The sequence below is a fragment of the Oncorhynchus keta genome, chromosome 23, assembly GCF_023373465.1.
Source record: "Oncorhynchus keta strain PuntledgeMale-10-30-2019 chromosome 23, Oket_V2, whole genome shotgun sequence".
NCBI lineage: Eukaryota > Metazoa > Chordata > Actinopteri > Salmoniformes > Salmonidae > Oncorhynchus > Oncorhynchus keta.
In genome coordinates this window covers 11364370-11384843 of record NC_068443.1, presented here as the reverse complement: position 1 = coordinate 11384843, position 20474 = coordinate 11364370, and the positions used below count along the sequence as shown (strand labels likewise).

General features: G+C 43.9%; 1 protein-coding gene across 5 annotated transcripts in view; it reads left to right on the top strand.

The window, feature by feature from the left end:
- The window catches only part of LOC118376440 (G-protein-signaling modulator 2-like), a 29100-nt gene extending 8855 nt beyond the window's left edge, over nt 1–20245 (top strand). For 3 of the 5 annotated variants that reach the window (XM_035763156.2, XM_035763157.2, XM_035763158.2), the window contains 12 exons: nt 2507–2865; nt 5445–5666; nt 5876–6011; nt 6110–6249; nt 6476–6599; nt 7214–7329; nt 7634–7898; nt 16912–17124; nt 17316–17495; nt 18550–18688; nt 18787–18986; nt 19130–20245. In XM_035763156.2, the coding sequence (XP_035619049.1) occupies nt 2801–2865; nt 5445–5666; nt 5876–6011; nt 6110–6249; nt 6476–6599; nt 7214–7329; nt 7634–7898; nt 16912–17124; nt 17316–17495; nt 18550–18688; nt 18787–18986; nt 19130–19288 (1959 nt within the window). In that variant the 5' untranslated portion in view covers nt 2507–2800 and the 3' untranslated portion in view covers nt 19289–20245. Of the gene's footprint in view, nt 1–2506; nt 2866–4158; nt 4400–5444; nt 5667–5875; nt 6012–6109; nt 6250–6475; nt 6600–7213; nt 7330–7633; nt 7899–16911; nt 17125–17315; nt 17496–18549; nt 18689–18786; nt 18987–19129 lie in introns of those variants that run through there. The other 2 variants (XM_035763159.2, XM_035763160.2) reach the window with 2 other exon arrangements.
- Nucleotides 20246–20474: the final 229 nt, after the last annotated feature.

Below are 20474 nucleotides of genomic sequence, written 5' to 3'. Positions count from 1 at the left end.
CTAACTAGAGTATCTGAAGTAATGTTTTCCCTCAACAGAATGTGGTTAATTTTCAAAACGTGGCATTGCTTGTTAATCAAGTGGATTCAGGGCTCAAGTGTAGCTGTAGCTGGCTTAACCCTTGTCTTAAGGGTAAAAAATGACCCGCCACAATGTTTAACAGCAGAGAACCGCCTAAATTATATTTTTCCAACTTGAAATTGAATGACTTCCTAGAGTGACCTCAGCATTTAGAAAAAGTGAAACATCGCCTTTGTTCCTATTTCCATGAAAGCTGTACACCACCAGCGTACAAATACATTTTTGACCCGGCAGTTATAATGAGAAATAGAGATTGTGTTCTACTGATTTAACTCAGCCTGCAGCTCCTGAACCATGTGCCATGTTTGGCACAGTTAGAAAGAACAAGCCTAAGCTCCCCCCTGCACTCCTCGCAACAAGGGGGAGGCCTTCTCATCAAAGTTTGACTTCACCCCCACCACCACTCTAGTTTCTTACCTCCCAAAGAGGAACAAGAATGTGGTCCTCCTAAGCACACTGCCCAAAACGGCTGAGATCAGTGATCATGAGGACAGGAAGCCAGCCATCATCCTGGACTACAACTACAACAAAGGAGGCGTGGTCAACCTGGACAAGGTGGTTGGAACTTACAGCTGCATGATGACTGGCCCCTGGTCATCTTCCATAACATCATTGAAGTGTCCTTATACAATGCCTTCGTGATATGGAACAAGATCAACCCTACCTGGATGCCCGATAAGCGGAACAAGAGAAGGGTGTTCCTGGAGCAGCTGGGAAAGGCATTGTAACCCCACACATTCAAAGAAGGGAGCGCCTCCCCCGCACAGCAGCCTTTGCAGCGCTTGTGAAAGCTGTTCAGGGGGCGGAATCTTGCCCTGAGCCATCTGAGGCTGCAGCTGGGGCAGACGAGAGGAGGAGATGCCAATTCCGCCTCCCAAAGAAGGACTGGAAAACAAATACTATGTGCTGCACATGTGAGAAATACATCTGCGAAGTCCATGCACACACATGCATACTAATTAAAGTTGATTGATTTATGTATTTCACATTTTGGTTTAGTTTCTTATTTGTTTATACACCTTGTGGGTGGGGGCTATGGTTAAAAAAAATGGGAGAAGACTAGTATTTTGTAGTTGAATTCCTCATTGTACAGTCTATAAGAATATATCACTATGTTGCCAAAAAATGGTTGTTTCCCTTCAATAAAATGCATTCAAAACTACTCTGCACATTTCTGCTACTTTCAATTGACAGGTGTGTTGTAATAACTAGTTTCCACTGATTTAAATGCAGTCTTTCAGCGTTGTGAAGAGGGAAAACCAAGATATTCAAAGTTTGAATGACAGGTTGTTTCTAAATGCAAAATAGATTTTGGGTTTAAAATTAAGCTGCTTTATTTTAGGGGTTTAGTGAAGGCGGGTCATTATTTTACCCTTAGGACAAGGAGTATACCGAATGTTAAGACTATATACAAGGGTTAAGCTGGAAGCCACTAGAGGTGAAAGGAACACCACACACTTTCCCTCTTTCTCACTTTCAATACAGTGGATAAAAAGGGCTATGCCAGGTGTACTCTCTGCCTGAAAGAGATCAATTATACCAACAAAGGGTATGGTATCATGCTGTATTCACAACGTAACAAGCAGCTCGACAAAGGTCTGTGGTGAACCATCCCCAGGTTGAAAGTAGATTACTCCTGGATTAGAAAAGTGATGATTCACAACAACAAGTCTTTGAATAATCTTTGTGAATGTCATTTAGTTACAGGCTGTTGCGATACTACCTACTATCAGAATATGCCTCTCTCTATTATCCAACAATGAATATCAATATGCACCTGCAGCATACATTTGAATACCGCTTACTGTTTTTTATATTTGTAATAATTGTGCTCTTGACACTTAGCTGATAGTCTAATTTGGTTTCAGGAATAACCTGTTAATTAGGCCTACTCCTCACTACTAAAACGTGCGTCTGGAAAGAGGCGGCCTACTTTATCATGTGGGAAGGAGGCAGCGTTTGGTCTTGCACTGGTGGCGTTCCTTATCTACGACTACTAGGCTATCTTATCACTGTACTAACAATGGATTTTCCACACAGTCGTAACTGTGCAGGTCTTTTTTCAAACTTATTTTGTCAGCCAGGCTACCTCTTGCTAAGTAATACAAGTTTAATCAATTTGCAATTATAATTTCTGTGGTGGAAACATGTTCTCTTTTGCCTACCAATAATTTGCATACAGTATATTACATGTATCTGTGGTGATTGGGAAAAATCCTCTCCTGTTTGTCTGCTTTCCGAGGCTAGCTGTATCTTCCTACTTAGGTAGACCCTGAGCACTGATGATTGAGTCATTGATTGACAGCTTGCGTGTGGTGAGGGGTGAACATATTCTGTCCTGCCCTGCGTGTGCACGCTGTTTAGTGGGTGTTGTCGCGTGGCCAGAATGAAGCTTCACACACAGCATCTTGTGTTCTCTTCACAGAAGACTGCAGAGGAGAGCTGTGGTGGCACTGACAAGGCAAGCCAAACTCAAACAGTAGGAGAAATGCAGCCTCCTGGACTGATGGGAAACCCTGAGGATTTCTGTCTGGGGCTGTGGTAATGTCTCTAGACAGACTAACATTTGAAGGACAAACAACCTTACCAAAAATGGAAATATTATGATTTTCCAACAACTCTTGTGAAGGTTCAGACCACTTCTCCTAGGTCCATCAGATGTTTTTTTCATTATCACAATTTTTCGGATTAACTGGGATCGTCCCACTTATGCTCTTAAATGGATTCCGTTGGCTCTCTGGTTAGCATTCAAGATGAGGACCAGTCCTATCGTGTCCGATACAGGTAGGCAATACCCCCCCCCCGCTTTATACTGTCATTGTCTCAATCGTTGGTCAATATATTTTGTTTCATGTATGGCCTAGATTGGGTGCTTTAAACTCCCCTTCATAGTAGTGAAGAGTAAAAAAAAAAAAAAAGAATTGGAACAATTTAACAGCAATGATCATTGTAGGATTTGACACAGTAGACCATGTAGTCTAAATTTCATCCTGATGTTGCATGGGATGAGATCAGATTTTCCTGAGCTTTCAGGTGTCAATTGGTAGGCTACATTTCCCTATTCTTCCATTTTAAGTGGAGTTGTGAGTTGAGGGATGGTTGGACTGTAGACTAACGAGTTGAGTGGTTCCTGTTCCCATGTTTATGGCAGGCTGGCAGGTCACTGACTTTCATAGGTGTCACCCAGCACCTGGCCCAAAGTAAAGAGCACCGGCAGGTGTGACCTGGGGGGAAAAAACAGCAAAAACTGCTCCAGGCTTCTCAATCAATATTTAACAAGCCTCTGAAACATTGATGATTATTTGCTTTGTATTTCAAATTTCCAAATGAGATGATTCAACTTGTTTTGAAAGGAGTGGTAGAAGGCACCATGGTTGTATGTTCAACCATGTTCATCTCCGCTTAGGATTTATAGGCATTTTCCTGGTCAACCATTTAAAATGCATTTGAGCTTTTAACGCTGAGGTGACAATTATGGCATATGTTCTCAAACGCTTCAATGTTAGTGTTGAAGGTAGGCCTAACTCCTAGTCAAACCCTGTACGTTTTAATTGAATAACTTAAACCTCCTAGTAGAGCTGGCACGGTAATCTGAAAATGATCGATGACGACCGTACTGAGCACTTATCGCTGATATTGTTCATTATAATAAGTAGCCTATACTAGAGAAGTGTGATATTAAATAAGGTTGCTAATATGGGGGATTGTTAATGGGACAATTAATGGCTACAACCATAAAATCTGAAGTAGTTTTAAAGGAAATATTTGTTATAAACTTATTGTTCTATTTATGGTTATCGCATCAATTCAAGCAAATGATCGCTATATGGATTTTTATCGCTATATCCATTTTTTTCCCAGTTTTACCTCCTAGCCAGCTGAATCTTAGACAGAGACCTTTTAACAAAGCTCTCTGATGCTGCCCAGCAGCTTTATACACAGGGCCTGTATAATCACTGTAGGACCCACTAGTAAATCCAGCCAGGTGACAAGGCCAGAGAGAGACAAGTAGATTACCTCATGTAGTAACGCTGACAGTATATTTTCCCCTTTTATCCTTTGGGGTTTAGCCTACTCTATTGCAACCGTAGTGTGTGGTATGCAAACATGGTCGTTGGTGACTTGTGGGAATGGAAGGAGATCTTAATGTTTTGGTAAAATAATCTGTGAGATATTGAAGAGCGTAGGCTACCTCAGCCCTGGTCCGGAATGTGTTTAGCTCTCGACCGTTGCACAGGAATCATCTTTAAACCCAGTGGAAGCCTCGTTAGATGCCACTCGGATGTACCATGTGCTGTTGTAGGAGAAAGAAACCCAGGTATGGTTGTGTGGTTCAAATAACCCAATTAAGTTGAATCCAGTATCTGTCACTGTACAGTATAATCATTTGTCATCTGCAAGACTTGACACATTGTAACATTGTTCAGTCTGTAAAACACATCTGATTTAAATACAGTAAACAAACACAACTATAGATGTTTTCCCTTCAGTATCAATGTTATAACCCTTTATCTATAAAGTTTCATAATGCATAAAATGTGTTTATTAGGTCAGGGGTAATGTCAGTCAGTATTCTGTGAGAGCTTTCTAAAAGGTGGGGAGCACCTGATACAAGAGGGAAAACTGGAAGTTAAAAACATGCATGAATACAGTTCGTCTCTTCTAACAAAGTGATGGGCGCTTTTGCAGTAGAACACACAAGATGGTAAAGAGACTGTGTAACAATTGAAGCCAGGCTGCATGAATATCACTAATCTGCTCCTAATCTGTTAATCCACCTGCCTCTGTGGATGCTCCTCTCTGACCCTGTCTGGGGTTAAAGTGACCGAAACACCCAGAATGTTACAGAACCATGAACGTTGCAGATCCAATGTCTTGCTCATTCCCTATTCTACACAGGAGAGAACCATGCCTGTAGACAATACACTTCTGTCTGAATATTCTGTAAACATTGAGCCCACTGAATAGCCCAGTCCTCAGTGGAGCTGTCTGCCAGATTGCTGCATATTGTACTATAGGGACCACGTAGAGAGGAAGTCAGCCATAACAGACAAACCCTGATAAACCAAGGCTATTGTCCTCCGGACTAAGGAGGAAGTAGCCAAACAAACTCCAGTCTGATGGAGAGCGAGAGGGATGCTAGTCATGTTTTTTTTCTGCTTCTAGAACTTGAACACTTAGGCTAATGGGGGGCTTTGGTTTCTGGTTCATTTGAACTGTGGCCACTTTGGGACGTTTGGGCTCAATAAACTTTGGTTTTGGACCAGACGATATTTTCTCCCGTCTGTGCCTACTGAACTCCACCAGCTCCGTGGACCTCTAATCCTATCTTCTACCTAAACTGTTTCTGCTGCCCCCTGTAGGATGGAGGCGTCTTGTCTGGAGCTGGCCCTGGAGGGGGAGCGGCTCTGTAAGGTGGACGACTACAGCGCAGGGGTGTCCTTCTTCGAGGCGGCCATCCAGGTTGGAACTGAGGACCTGCAGGTGCTGAGTGCCATCTATAGCCAGCTGGGCAACGCCTACTTCCACCTGCATGATTACGGCAAGGCCTTGGAGTTCCACCATCATGACCTCACCTTGACCAGGTAGGAACACCCCTATCACCAGGCAGGAAAGAATACGCCCTATCACCAGGGCCGTATTAATAAAGCTTCTCGGAGTAGGACCAGGTCATTGTTCCCTCTTATCAGCATGACCTCGCCACATAATTCCGCTGTTTGGAAGTAAGCATTTTGCAATTTAAAGTAGATGAGCTTTTCCTTCCCATGATGACATTTTACTATCCCATTCTCAGGACCATCAGGGACCAGCAGGGAGAGGCGAAAGCCAGTGGTAACCTAGGCAACACGCTAAAGGTGTTGGGTAGGTTTGATGAGGCTTTGGTCTGCTGTCAGAGGCACTTAGACATCGCCGTGGACCTGCACGACAAGGTGAAATGAACTCATTTGCGTTTTTTTACCCCGGTGTTTACTATTTAAAAAACGGTTTTGGAATTGACATTGCCTCTATTCTTCTGTCACTTCGTTAGGTGGGGCAGGCGAGGGCGCTGTATAACTTTGGGAACGTGTATCATGCCAAAGGCAAGACCATCTGTTGGAGTGGAGCGGAGCCTGGAGAGTTCCCTGAGGAGGTCATGACTGCACTTAGGAAAGCAGCGGAATACTATGAGTGAGTTAGTGTGTTCATGTGCCTTACGTCTAGTACTGTAGAGTAGAAATAAAGGCCATATTGTCATATATATTATACACACACATTTCAATTGACAGGTATGCTATCACTATTTTGTGTAGAAAATAGTGAAAATAAAGAAACCCTTGAATGAGTTGGTGTCAACTTTTGAATGGTACTGTATTTTAAACAATGTTTATTTTCAACTATTTGTCTGTATTGTCAGAGCGAACTTATCCATAGTGAAGGAGCTTGGAGATTGTGCCGCCCAGGGCCGAACATACGGTAACCTTGGCAACACACACTACCTATTAGGAGACTTCCAGAATGCAGTGGCCTCACATGAACAGGTAATTACAATCTGATCAAAGTTTATAACCTATCATTAAGTGCTGGATTCAATCAAAGCTGTACTGCTGTAGCATATAAAACACACACTTTTACCCTATGGCCAAACAGAACAGTGGTTTTACGTACTGTAGTAGAAATACCAGTCAGACTTTTAATTTTTTTTATTTATTTTTTTACCTTTATTTAACCAGGCAAGTCAGTTAAGAACATTCTTATTTTCAATGACGGCCTGGGAACAGTGGGTTAACTGCCTGTTCAGGGGCAGAACGACAGATTTGTACCTTGTCAGCTCGGGGGTTTGAACTCACAACCTTCCGGTTACTAGTCCAACGCTCGAACCACTAGGCTACGCTGGCTAGATGAGCAGTAGTTTGTACACAAAGGAACTCCAGAAACATTACTACGGCAGTTTTGATTAAGTCCAGCCATTAGTCTTTTGTCAGATATATTTCTGTTTTCAATGGTGCTCTGCAGTTCATTATGTCCTGTATGGCTCAATTCAATCCAGAAAGACTGGAGGTAAACATATGACACAATGGAAGACTAGAGTCGCTGGCTGTACCGAGACCAAAGTGTTGTAATGTGTCTGTGTGTTCGTCCATTTCTTTCCCAGCGCCTCCAGATTGCCAAGGAGTTTGGCGACCGCTCGGCAGAGAGAAGGGCCTACTGCAACCTGGGGAACGCCTATATCTTTCTGGGAGAATTTGAAGTGGCAGCTGAGCATTACAAGTGAGCCAAACGCCAAAAGCCCAGCCATTCATCTTCTCTTAATGAAGTTCACTCCCCTTGAGAAAACAACACTTCTTTCAGTCTGGAGGGTGTAACACTGTTAGAACGCAGTAGGGTTTCAGGAGAAAGATGGCAGCAGCCATGCCTCAAAGGACACACACTGTCAAGAGAGACAGAAAACAGATTAGTTTGTGTGTGTGTCTGCATGTGTGCATTCATATACTGAACTTAATTTCAGGAACATAGTAGCTTTTGGGGTGTGTGTCACTATGAATGAGAGCCAGTGATCTGTTGTGGTTGTCAGGAGGACTCTGCAGCTGGCCAGACTGCTGAAGGACCGGGCTGTAGAGGCTCAGGCCTGTTACAGTCTGGGAAACACCTACACATTGCTCCAGGACTACGATAGGGCTATAGACTACCACCTCAAACACCTCATCATCGCACAGGACCTCAACGACAGGATCGGTGAGGGCCGGGCGTGCTGGAGTTTAGGGAACGCTCACACAGCCCTGGGGAACCATGACCAGGCCATGCACTTTGCTGAGAAACACCTGGAGATCTCCAAAGAGGTAGACTACATAATCATAAAGTATCATGAGTAGGGCTTTTGCGGTGACCTTATGACCACCACACCGGCAGTCACGAGTCATGAAGGCAGTCAAATTCCACGTGACCGTTTAGTCAAGGTAATTAGGCTTCTCCAAGCTCTGATGCTGCTGATGGTCATTAGTAGCCTACCAAACTTGCTAACTGCCTGGTACTCAGCACTCTATTGTCCCTCTAATCACTCTGACATCAATGCAAATGTTTTCAAAAATCAAATAAAACACTAAATTGAGAGTCCATGGGCTCAGGTTGCGCAACATTTCTATAGGCTATGCAATTGGCAAGAAAACAGTGATGGCCTCCACTAAAAAGAGGAGGATCCCATCAGCTTTCTATAGGCTAGGCCTACTATTTACTTCTCAACTTTCCTAATATTAAGCACATTGCTTCTCTTTTACAACAGGAGCCTACCTGGCTGGCATGAAAATGAACTATTTAAGTGCATAGATGACATGTATTTTCTCCCACTGCTCCTGTTTTGAGACAGGTGCATGATAATGGTCCATTCTAAATCAAAACAAAATGTCACAAACTCAGCAAAAAAAGAAACGTCCCTTTTTCAGGACCCTGCCTTTCAAAGATAATTTGTAAAAATCCAAATAACTTCACAGTCCTTCATTGTAAAGGGTTTAAACACTGTTTCCTGTGCTTGTTCAGTGAACCATAAACAATTAATGAACATGCACCTGTGGAACGGTCATTAAGACACTAACAGCTTACGGTCATGGTTATGAAAACTTAGGACAATAAAGAGGCCTTTCTACTGACTAAAACACTAAAAGAAAGATGCCCAGGGTCCCTGCTCATCTGCGTGAACGTGCCGTAGGCATGCTGCAAGGAGGCATGAGGACTGCACATGTGGCCAGGGCAATCAATTGCGATGTCTGTACTGTGAGATGCCTAAGACAGCTACAGGACGGACAGCTGATCGCCTTCGCAGTGGCAGACCGCTTGTAACAATACCTGCACAGGATCGGTACATCCGAACATCACACCTGCGGGACAGGTACAGGATGGCACAACAACTGCCCAAGTTACACCAGGAAACCATAATCCCTCCATCAGTGCTCAGACTGTCCACAATAGGCTGAGAGAGGTTGGACTGAGGGCCTGTTGTAAAGGCAGGTCCTCACCAGACATCACAGTTGCACAAACCTACTGTCGCTAGATCAGACAGGACTGGCAAAAAGTGATCTTCACTGACGAGTTGTGGTTTTGTCTCACCAGGGGTGATGGTCGGATTTGCGTTTATCGTTGAAGGAATGAGCGTTACACAGAAGCCTGTACTCTGGAGCGGGATCGTTTTGGAGGTGGAGGGTCCGTCATGGTCTGGGGTGGTGTCACAGCATCATCGGACTGAGCTTGTCATTGCAGGCAATCTCAATGCTGTGCGTTACAGGGAAGACCTCATCCTCCCTCATGTGGTACCTTTCCTGCAGGCTCATCCTGACATGACCCTCCAGCATGACAATGCCACCAGCCATACTACTTGTTCTGTGTGTGATTTCCTTCAAGACAGAAATGTCAGTGTTCTGCCATGGCTAGCAAAGAGCCCCGGATCTCAATCCAATTGAGCACGTCTAGGACCTGTTGGATCGGAGGGTGAGGGCTAGGTCCATTCCCCCCCAGAAATGTCCGGGAACTTGCAGGTGCCTTGGTGGAAGAGTGGGGTAACCTCTCACAGCAAGAACTGGCAAATCTGGTGCAGTCCATGAGGAGTAGATGCACTGCAGAATTTAATGCTGCTGGTGGCCACACCAGATACTGACTATTACTTTTGATTTTGAACCCCTCCCCCCCCACACACACCTTTGTTCAGGGACACATTATTCAATCTCTGTTCGTCACATGTCTGTGGAACTTGTCCAGTTTATTTCTCAGTTGTTATATCTTATGTTCATACAAATATTTGCACATGTTAAGTTTGCTGAAAATATCAAATGTATTTGTCACATACACATGGTTAGCAATGTTAATGCGAAATGCTTGTGCTTCTAGGTCCTCTCACTCTCAATTGAGAATTGTCGGAACTTTCTTTTTTTTTTTGCTTATTATTTAATTTGGGATTTATCGCATCCCACAACCGACCCAGACTATGTTAAGGAATATTTATTTGTTTTTATTTCACCTTTATTTAGCCAGATAGGCTAGTTGAGAACAAGTTCTCATTTGCAACTGCGACCTAGCCAAGATGAAGCATAGCAATTTAACACAGAACAACACCGAGTTACACATGGATTAAACAAAACATAGTCAATAACAGTGATTTTTGCAGTTCGTTCCAGTCATTAGCAGCATAGAACTGGAAGGAAAGGCGACCAAAGGAGGAATTGGCTTTGGGGGTGACCAGAGAGATATACCTGCTGGATCGCGTGCTACGAGTGGGTGCTGCTATGGTGACCAGTGAGCTGAGATAAGGCGGGGCTTTACCTAGCAGAGACTTGTAGATAACATGTAGCCAGTGGGTTGGTGACGAGTATGACGCGATGGCCAACCAACAAGAGCGTAAAGGTCGCAGTGGTGGGCAGTGTATGGGGCTTTGGTGACAAAACGGATGGCACTGTGATAGACTGCATCCAATTTGTTGAGTAGGGTGTTGGAGGCTATTTTATAGATGACATCGCCGAAGTCGAGGATCGGTAGGATGGTCAGTTTTACGAGGCTATGTTTGGCAGCATGAGTGAAGGAGGCTTTGTTGCGATACAGGAAGCTGATTCTATATTTAATTTTGGATTGGAGATGCTTAATCTGAGTCTGGAAGGAGAGTTTACAGTCTAACCAGACACCTATGTATTTGTAGTTGTCCACGTATTCTAAGTTGGAGCCGTCCAGAGTAGTGATGCTGGACGGGCAGGCAGGTGCGGGCAGTGATCGATTTAATAGCATGCATTTAGTTTTACTTTAATTTAAGAGCAGTTGGAGGTCACGGAAGGAGAGTTGTAATGGCATTGAAGCTCGTCTGGAGGTTAGTTAACAGTGTCCAAAGAAGGGCCAGAAGTATACAGAATGGTGTCGTCTGCGTAGAGGTGGATCAGAGAATGACCAGCAGCAAGAGCGACATCATTGATGTATACAGAGAAGAGAGTCGGCCCGAGAATTGAACCCTGTGGCACCCCCATAGACTGCCAGAGGTCCGGACAACAGGCCCTCCGATTTGACACACTGAACTCTATCAGAGAAGTAGTTGGTATACCAGGCGAGGCAATCATTTGAGAAACCAAGGCTGTCGAGTCTGCCAATAAGAATGTGGTGATTGACAGTCGAAAGCCTTGGCGAGGTCGACGAATACTGCTGCACAGTAATGTCTCTTATTGATGGCGGTTATGTCATTTAGGACCTTGAGCGTGGCTGAGGTGCACCCATGACCAGCTCTGAAACCAGATTGCATAGCGGAGAAGCTACGGTGGGATTCGAAATGGTTGGTAATCTGTTTAACTTGGCTTTCAAAGACCTTAAGGCAGGGTAGGATAGATATTGGTCTCTAGCAGTTTGGGTCTAGAGTGTCACCCACTTTGAAGAGGGGGATGACCGAAGCAGCTTTCCAATCTTTGGGAATATCAGACGATATGAAAGAGGTTGAACAGGCTAGTAATAGGGGTTGCAACAATTTTGGCAGATAATTTTAGAAAGAGGGTCCAGATTGTCTAGCCTGGCTGATTTGTAGGGTTCCAGATTTTTCAGCTCTTTCAGAACATCAGCTATCTGGATTTGGGTGAAAGAGAAATGGTGGGGGCTTTGGCGGGTTGCTGTGGAGGGTGCCGGGCAGTTGACTGGGGTAGGGGTAGCCAGGTGGAAAGCATGGCCAGCGAAGAAAAATGCTTATTGAAATTCTCAATTATAGTGGGTTTATCGGTGGAAAGTGTTTCCTAGCCTCAGAACAGTGGGCAGCTGGGAGGAGGTGCTCTTATTCTCCATGGACTTTAGTGTCCCAGAACCTTTTTGAGTTGGAGCTACAGGATGCACATTTCTGTTTGAGAAAGCTGGCCTTAGCTCTCCTAACTGCCTGTGTATATTTGTTCCTAACTTCCCTGAAAAGTTGCATATCACGGGGGGCTATTCGATGCTAATGCAGAAATGCCACAGGATGTTTTTGTGCTGGTCAAGGGCAGACTGGTCTGGAGTGAACCAAGGATTATATCTATTTCTAAAAAAATTTGAACGGGGCATGCTTATTTAAGATGGTGAGGAAGGTACTTTTAAAGAATAACCAGGCATCCTCTATTGATGGGATGAGGTCAATGTCATTTTAGGATACCCCGGCCAGGTCGATTAGAAAGGCCTGCTCGCAGAAGTGTTTTAGGGAGCGTTTGACAGTGATGAGGGGTGATCGTTTGGTCGCAGACCCATTACGGATGCAGGCAATGAGGCAGTGATTGCTGAGATCTTGATTGAAAACAGCAGAGGTGTATTTGGAGGGTGACTTAGTTAGGATGATATCTATGAGGGTGCCTGTGTTTACAGATTTGGGGTTGTACCTGGTAGGTTCATTGATCATTTTTGTGAGATTGAGGGCATCAAGCTTAGATTGTAGGATGGCCGGGGTGTTACGCATGTCCCAGTTTAGGTCACCTAGTAGCACGAGCTCAGAAGATAGATGGGGGGGCAATCAGTTCACATATGGTGTTGAGGGCACAGCTGGGGGCAGAGGGTGGTCTTATAGCAAGCGGCAACAGTGAGAGACTTGTTTCTGGAAAGGTGCATTTTTAGAAGTTGAAGATCGAATTGTTTGGGTACAGACCTGGATATTAAGACAGAACTCTGCAGGCTATCTTTGCAGTAGATTGCAACGCCGCCCCCTTTGGCAGTTCTATTTTGGCGGAAAATGCTATAGTTGGGGATGGAGATTTCAGGGTTTTTGGTGGTTTTCCTAAGCCAGGATTCAGACACTGCTAAGACATCCGGGTTGGCAGAGTGTTTTACTCACTGCTTTAGCAAACTTAGGGAGTAGGCTTATAATGTTAACATGCATGAAACCAATGCTTTTACGGTTACAGAAGTCAACAAATGAGAGCACCTGGAGAGTGGGAGATGAGCTAGGCACTGCAGGTCCTGGATGAACCTCTACATAACCAGAGGAGAAGTAGGATAAGGGTACGGCTAAAGGCTATACGAACTGGCCGCCCAGCAGGATCGGAACAGAGTTAAAGTAGCAGGTTTCTGGGAACGATAGCATAGATTCAAGGCATAGTGTACAGACGAAGGTAAGGTAGGATGTGAGTATATTGGAGGTAAACCTAGGCATTGAGTAATGGTGAGAGCGATATTGTCTCTAAAGATGTTTAAACCCGGTGATATCATTGCATATTTAGGAGGTGGAACAACATGGTTGGTTAAGGCATATTGAGCAAGGCTAGAGGCTCTACAGTGAAATAAGACTAACTAACCTGTATATTAATGGACAAGGCATATTGATATTAGAGGCATGCATAGCCAAGTGAACATATGGGTCCTTGAGTGGTTGGGCTGGCTGGGGACATGGCGACTCAGACAGTTAGCAGGCCGGTGTTAGCAGTTAGCAGACCGGTGCAAGCAAGCTAGCAGACCGGGTTAGCAAGCAAGCTAGCAGTTAGTCGACCGGGGCTATCAAGTTAGCAGTAGGGCCTTTGGGGGACGTCGCGATGGAGGTAAGTCTGTTTTTGCCTCTTCGTGAAGTGACGTCGATTGACCAGTCGTGGATTAGTAGGGTTCCAAGTAGCTCTAGGTAGCTAGCAGGCCATGGTTAGCAGAATGGGCCTTCAGCGGATGTCGGCCTGTTGGAATCTTCGCGCAGATTATGTCAGTATTCCAGTCGTAGAGGATCGGCGGGGTTCCGTGCACCATACCGGCAGTAGAAGGGGACCGGATATTGTAGCCCAAGGAGTGGGCTTCGGTGGTAGCCCAGGAGCCCTAGCCAGGCTAGCTTCAGGCTAATTGGTGCTTGCTCCGGGATGGAAACGCTGGCCAGGAGTAGTCACCCGGGATTGCAGTTAGTTAGTTGCAAAAATCCAGATGAAAATGTTCAGAGTTTGTGGAAGGAATCTGGGGATATGGCGAGGGGAAAAAAATAGGTCCGTTATGCTCTGGTTTGAGTCACGCTGTACGAAACTAGTGAGAGCTTGCCGAGCTAAAGGTTAGCTGATGACCGCTAGGAATGGTTTCTTGACTGATAGCTGGTAGGTAGTTAGCTGGCTAGCTTCAGTTGAGGGATTCCTGATCCAAATTAAACAGAAATACTTTAGAAAAATATAGATCCACGCCGCATTGTGTGAGGCTGGTTGCAGGAGAGTATTTAGAGGTTTAGGAAAATATTTTAAAAAGATATGCGAATAAAAAGACAGGACAAAGACGTCTGACTGCTACGCCATTTTGGATTATAAAGGGGGATAGTAGATTGACATAGTGCTTTTGCTGTTCGTTAGGCATACATATCTTGTTGGCTGATTTTTTTTTTAAAGTAAATGTGAACAGTTCCTCGACTATCTTTTAATATGCACCTCAGAATTGGATAAGGACGTGCGCAGTTGCGTCCCTGATGTGTCGGTCTTCACTTGTAGCCTGTGAGAAATACCCGATCATGCGATGAAGAGCCATGTGAGTGAGAGGTCCTTTGTAACGTGCAGCACTCACAGGCTGACCACACCGCTCATGTCACGTGCACGAGTGTTGCAAAATAAATTCTGTTTTTCAATTATTGCGCCAACGAGCGTCTGTTGCCAAGGGCTAAAATTGAAATCAGATCTATTTCTGATGCAGATCGCACTGCAAGTCCTGCCTCTCCCATCTCCTCATTGGTTATACCCACGTGGGTGACGATGTCAGTTTCGGTAATGCACATAATTTATGAAAGTTGCCAATCGCAATATAAAGTCAAGAGAAGAAAAAGCTTGGAAGGAAGAGATGACTAGAAAGGATTCGGTTGACCGTTTTATGTGTGAATTAATTGGCGGAGTAGAGGACCTTGTGCATTTCAGGTAAAATAACAACTCAATGTTTATATCCCAGGACAAATTAGCTAGCAACAGCATGCTAGCTAAATAGGACAAATTAGCTAGCAAGTACAAGCTAGCTAGCTAAATTGGCAAAATGTTTAATGCTTTTTGACCTGTCGCCAAATTAATATAATTGGTTCAGAGTTTGTTTTGATATTTTAACCTGCGTGTCGTGATCGCGTTTGGTGTGGGGGGACAAAATTAATGTATGCACGATGGCGTGCAGCCGGTTTGGGTTCTGTGTCAGGGAGAAGGGCACAACGCAGCACTCTGGGCCAAGGGGTCCAACGGCCACTGGCCACAAAAGGCATGGGATTTTTTTAGGGTGCATTACGGCCACAAAGGGGATGCCACCGTGAAATTCAAGGCATTATCAAGTGCTTGTCAAATTGTGAATGAGAGACTGATGAAGTGTGTAGAGCCTGCACAAAAAAACTAAGCAGAGCTCAAGTCATCACTCGTCTCATCATGCAGGCTTAGAATGTATTAAAAATCTAAACGTATACCCCAACTTTTGTAGAACTAAATTTACATTAACTAAATTAAGTACCAATTTCTTTGTTAACCGCTCAACACAGATTAGCTGCATGTGCACACTTCCTCAAATAATTTGGAGAAAATACTTTATTTAAAAAAAAGAGGACGCAGCCACTCTTCATATAATTATCGCTGCATGGCCTTCGTCAGAGAGTACAAAGAAATTATAATAAAATGTCCTCTTAAGCAGCTTTTTCCAATCATCCCTGATTTGAAGAGGGAATGGTTACAGCATTCATTGGACAACACCTAGTATGCAATACTATACACATTAAAAAGGGAAATACTGTAGATATGTTATCAAAAATGCAACTCCAAGCTGGAAGCATCAGAACCCCTAGAAAGGTAGTTCAACCTTGAATATGAGAGCCATCTATTCCATCGTACCCTAAAACACCTAGTGGACATTTTTGCTCTATTGCCCTGAGCTATGTTTTGGACTGTTGTTGTCCGTGTTTGCTGTGTTCTAGTGTACTATGGAATAGATGGCTTTCCTCTTCCTGGTACTTTGCCCAGTCATATTTAAGGTTAGAACTACCTTTTTAGGTGTTCTGATGCTTTGAGTTGACTTTTTTGATTACACATTAAAAAGTGAAATACTGTAGATATGTTTAGTATTGCTTACTCTGTGTTGTCCAATTCATTTTGTAATCACTCCCTCTTCAAATCAGGGCTGATTGGAAAAAGCTGTTCAAGAGAGGACATTGTCAGGGAGTACAAAGAAAGGATAATACAAAGGCCATGCAGCTGAAACGTGGCAGAGTTGTTAAACTTTGTTTCCATCTGACATGCCATACCAATAAAGGCATTGTAATTATTTATATGAAGAGTTCCTGGGTCCTCCTTTATTTGTGATGACCAATTTACCAAAGACCACCTATCTACCAACATCTACTATTGCTTAGCAGCCCTTCTCTTACTACCTTTCTATTATATTCAGCTTTGTTCAATTGTATTCTTCATACTATAAAATAATGGCACGGAATTATAAGCAAATCTTGTCTGCTAAATGAACTAGTGTAGCCCACAGCCATATGGCATAGCCAAATCAGGGCCTAACAGAAGGACAACGAGTATGCTGTTCTGCTCTTCTGAAAGACTACATTTTCATGTTTCTTTAGCCCTGTCTAAAATAAATAATGGATTGAGAAGTGTATATTCTTTTATTTTTAAAGGTAGATGTTCCAAAGGTCTGCATCCGTGACTTGTAGGAAGCAAGGAGATGCTAAATGTGTTTTAATTAGTCAGTTACCATGAGACTGACAGTTATTTGCTTGACAATCACCGGCTGATGAAATTGTGTGACCGCCACAGCCCTAATCATGAAATCCACCTTGTGAGTAGGACCACAATTTTATACTGAATCCTACATTTGTGGTCAGCTAAAACTCATGGTCGTACAAACCCTGTCCACATATAAAAAAAGTATCTGATTACAGCAAGGTCGATCCTAATCTGCTGTGTGTTTCAGACTGGGGACCGGAGTGGAGAACTCACAGCCCGTATGAACGTGTCAGACTTGCAGATGGTCCTGGGGCTGAGCTATAGAACCAACGACTCCACCCTGTCTGAGAACCCCATCAAGGACATTGACTACAACCTGCACGGGGCCAGGCCCAGGAATGGCAGACGGCACAGCATGGAAAACCTGGAGCTCATGAAACTCACCCCAGACAAGATCAACGTAAGTTACTGGGTTTAAAGGTGCAATCTGTAACTTTCTATTCCCTAGGCTTAGTGGCAATTCAAGGTGCACTATTGGCCTGAAATGAGTGAAATTACACATTGCATCTTTCAAATGTTTTGTATGTATAAAGTGAATTCTCTATTTGAGGTGTTTGTGATGTGTACTCAACGTTTGTCTCTCCTCTCCAGGCTCAGAAGTGGAACAGTGACATCCTGACCAAGCAGTCTAAACCCACCCTGGCTAAGAGCTCCTCTAAGCTGTTCTTTGTCAGCCGTCTGCGGGGCAAGAAGCACAAGGCTGGGGGCTCCAGTAAAGTCCTGCAGGACACCAGTAACACCTCACAAACCCCCGCACAGGGACCACAGAAGGTTAGAGGAAAAACATGATGTATCTAGTCCTAAAGCAACTCTTAGCCGTTAACCATTCTCCTAGTTCTGAAACTACTACTACTGATACTCTACTGACTACTTCTACTGCTATACTCTACTACTGATACTCTACTGATTACTTTCACTCTACTACTGATACTCTTTTACTATTGATACTCTAATGACTACTTCTACTGCTATACTCTACTACTGATACTCTACTGACTACTTTCACTCTACTACTGATACTCTTCTAATACTGTACTCTACTACTGATACTCTTCCACAACTACTCTTCTACTACTATACTACTGATATTCTTCTGCTACTATGCTCTACTATTGATACTCTTCTACTACTATACTCTACTGACTACTTCTACTCTACTACTGATACTCTTCTACTACTGATTCTCTACTGACTACTTCTACTCTACTACTGATACTCTTCTGCTACTATGCTCTACTATTGATACTCTTCTACTACTATACTCTACTGACTACTTCTACTCTACTACTGATACTCTTCTTCTGATATTCTTCTACTACTGATACTCTACTACTCTACTTACTACTGATACTCTACTACTCTACTTACTACTGATACTCTACTGACTACTCTACTATACTCTGCCTAGTTCTACTCTACTACTGATACTCTTCTACTATACTCTACTGACTACTTCTACTACTGATACTATTCTGCTATTATGCACTACTGATATTTATGACTACTTCTACTATAGTACTGATACTCTTCTGCTACTACTGATACTCTTCTACTACTATACTCTACTGACTACTTCTACTCTACTACTGATACTCTGCTGACTACTTCTACTACTGATACTGTACTACTGTATACTCTGACTACTTATACTACTATATTCTGACTACTACTATACTGATCTGCTACTACTACACTACCATGCTACTAGTACTCTACTACCAATAACACATCTACTACTACTAATTATAGCTTATTAAAGTGTGGCTATTATGCTTACACCCACGTTTCATTGTGGATCAAAATAAAGTATTTAATTCTCACTCAGAGGGCCAGTCCAGACATGCTCGGGGACGAGGGCTTCTTTGACCTGCTGAGTCGTTTCCAGAGCAACAGGATGGACGACCAGCGCTGTTCCATACAGGACAAGAGCTCCTCTGACTCTCCAGCCAGAGCCATGAGGAAATGTAAGAGTAAACACACACTGTTATATGACCTTGTATGACTGTTTATATCCGCTTCCAACCAAATCCATGGAAAAATATGCCTTTGATCCCTCCCTCAGCTGTGTCAGAGTCAGCGGCTGTAACAGGCCTGGGTTCTGGGTCTGGTTGCCGGTTAGAGGACGGTGGAGGGGCTGGGGGTAGTTTGCCCGTCCTTCGGGTCCACCAGAACAGAAGCCAGGCTGTCCTCAGCCACCTGATGGCCAATGCAGATAACTCTGAGCCTGACGATGACTTCTTCAACATGCTCGTCAAGTGCCAGGTGTGTATTAAATAGTCCACTTTTCATTATGGTGGTGTTTAGTAGGTCAGGGCACATTGTCGCAGAAGTTACATCTGTGTTTTTACATTGAAAGGGATCCTTTTCATATAGGTAAGTTCCACTTTCTCCTATCCCTCCCTCAGGGTTCCCGTCTGGATGACCAGCGCTGCGCCCCTCCTCCGGCACGTGGCCCCACTGTCCCAGACGAGGACTTCTTCAGCCTCATCATGAGGTCCCAGGCCAAACGAATGGACGAGCAGCGGGTCACCCTGCCCTCTGCAGCACGCCCATGCTCCAACTGAGCCTTGCCCAAGGAGAGGCCCCCGATGGCGGGGTGAAAACCCAGGAGAGTGGGCCTCTCTGGAGGTGAACAGTGTGGAAGAGGAAGGGTGTTTTGTATTTGTCCATGACATTGATGCTGTACTCAGTGAATGGGGCTATTTTACATTGAAAAGTTAGTCTATGGTCTTTTCTCTCTGTAACAGACACTGTGCTTCCAACCAATAACGGTTGTTGATAATCCTGCCCATGGTGGGATTCAGAAGTCTCATGTTTCCCAGTTGAAAGCACTGCTAGCATTAATGTAGGTGCCAATAGGGAACAGTCAGGAACTCTAAAAGAAACCCACTGAAGGGTTCTAGAATATGGAACCATCTTTCCTTATGGGGAATACTCGACCTTGCACTCTACGATCTGGAACTGTACCGGACATGTTGTGAAATTGCACAGACAAACATGATGCCCTGAACCTACTCATCTTATGTTTAACAATTATGTACTCCATAGAATTTTACTACCATTTATTTCTAAGCTCTTGCATACTGCCGTTACACCTACCCTTGTGGTTGATTTGATTTTGCACCAGATTTTTCTGACGTAGACTAGACTGTTACAGCACTCTTTCCAGCAGGTAGCCTAGCGGTTAGAATGTTGGGCCAGTAACCTAAAGGTCGCTGGTTCGAATCCTGAGCCGACCAGGTACAAAAAAAAAATCTGCCGATGTGCTCTTGAACAAGACACTTAACCCTAATTGCGTCTGATAATGTATTTAATTGTCTGTTAGAAGTTGTTATGAATGGGGGGGATGGATGGGATACCTCATTTAGGAAAGGATTTAAAAAAAGAAAATGCTCTCAGGCTTAATAATCATTGATAAAATAATGAATTTACCTGTGGATGTGTACAGTCCCTGATGCTCTTCTGTACTTCCTATATTTTCTATGACAGAGGAATAAAGCTACATTTATTTAGTATAGAAATTGTCTTAATGGTTCACCAAACCCAAAGTAGAGTTAGCTGGAGAGGTGTCAAAGCACAGCTTTCCACAAGGCAACTACCAAACCGTGAGGCTAGGTGTGTAATTGAACCATAAATAACATTATGTCACACACATGGTTAGCAGATGTTAATGCGAGTGTAGTGAAGTGCTTCTTACAAAAAAACAATTCCTAGGAACGCGAGGCGGCCATCGGCTGTCGGAAGTATGCT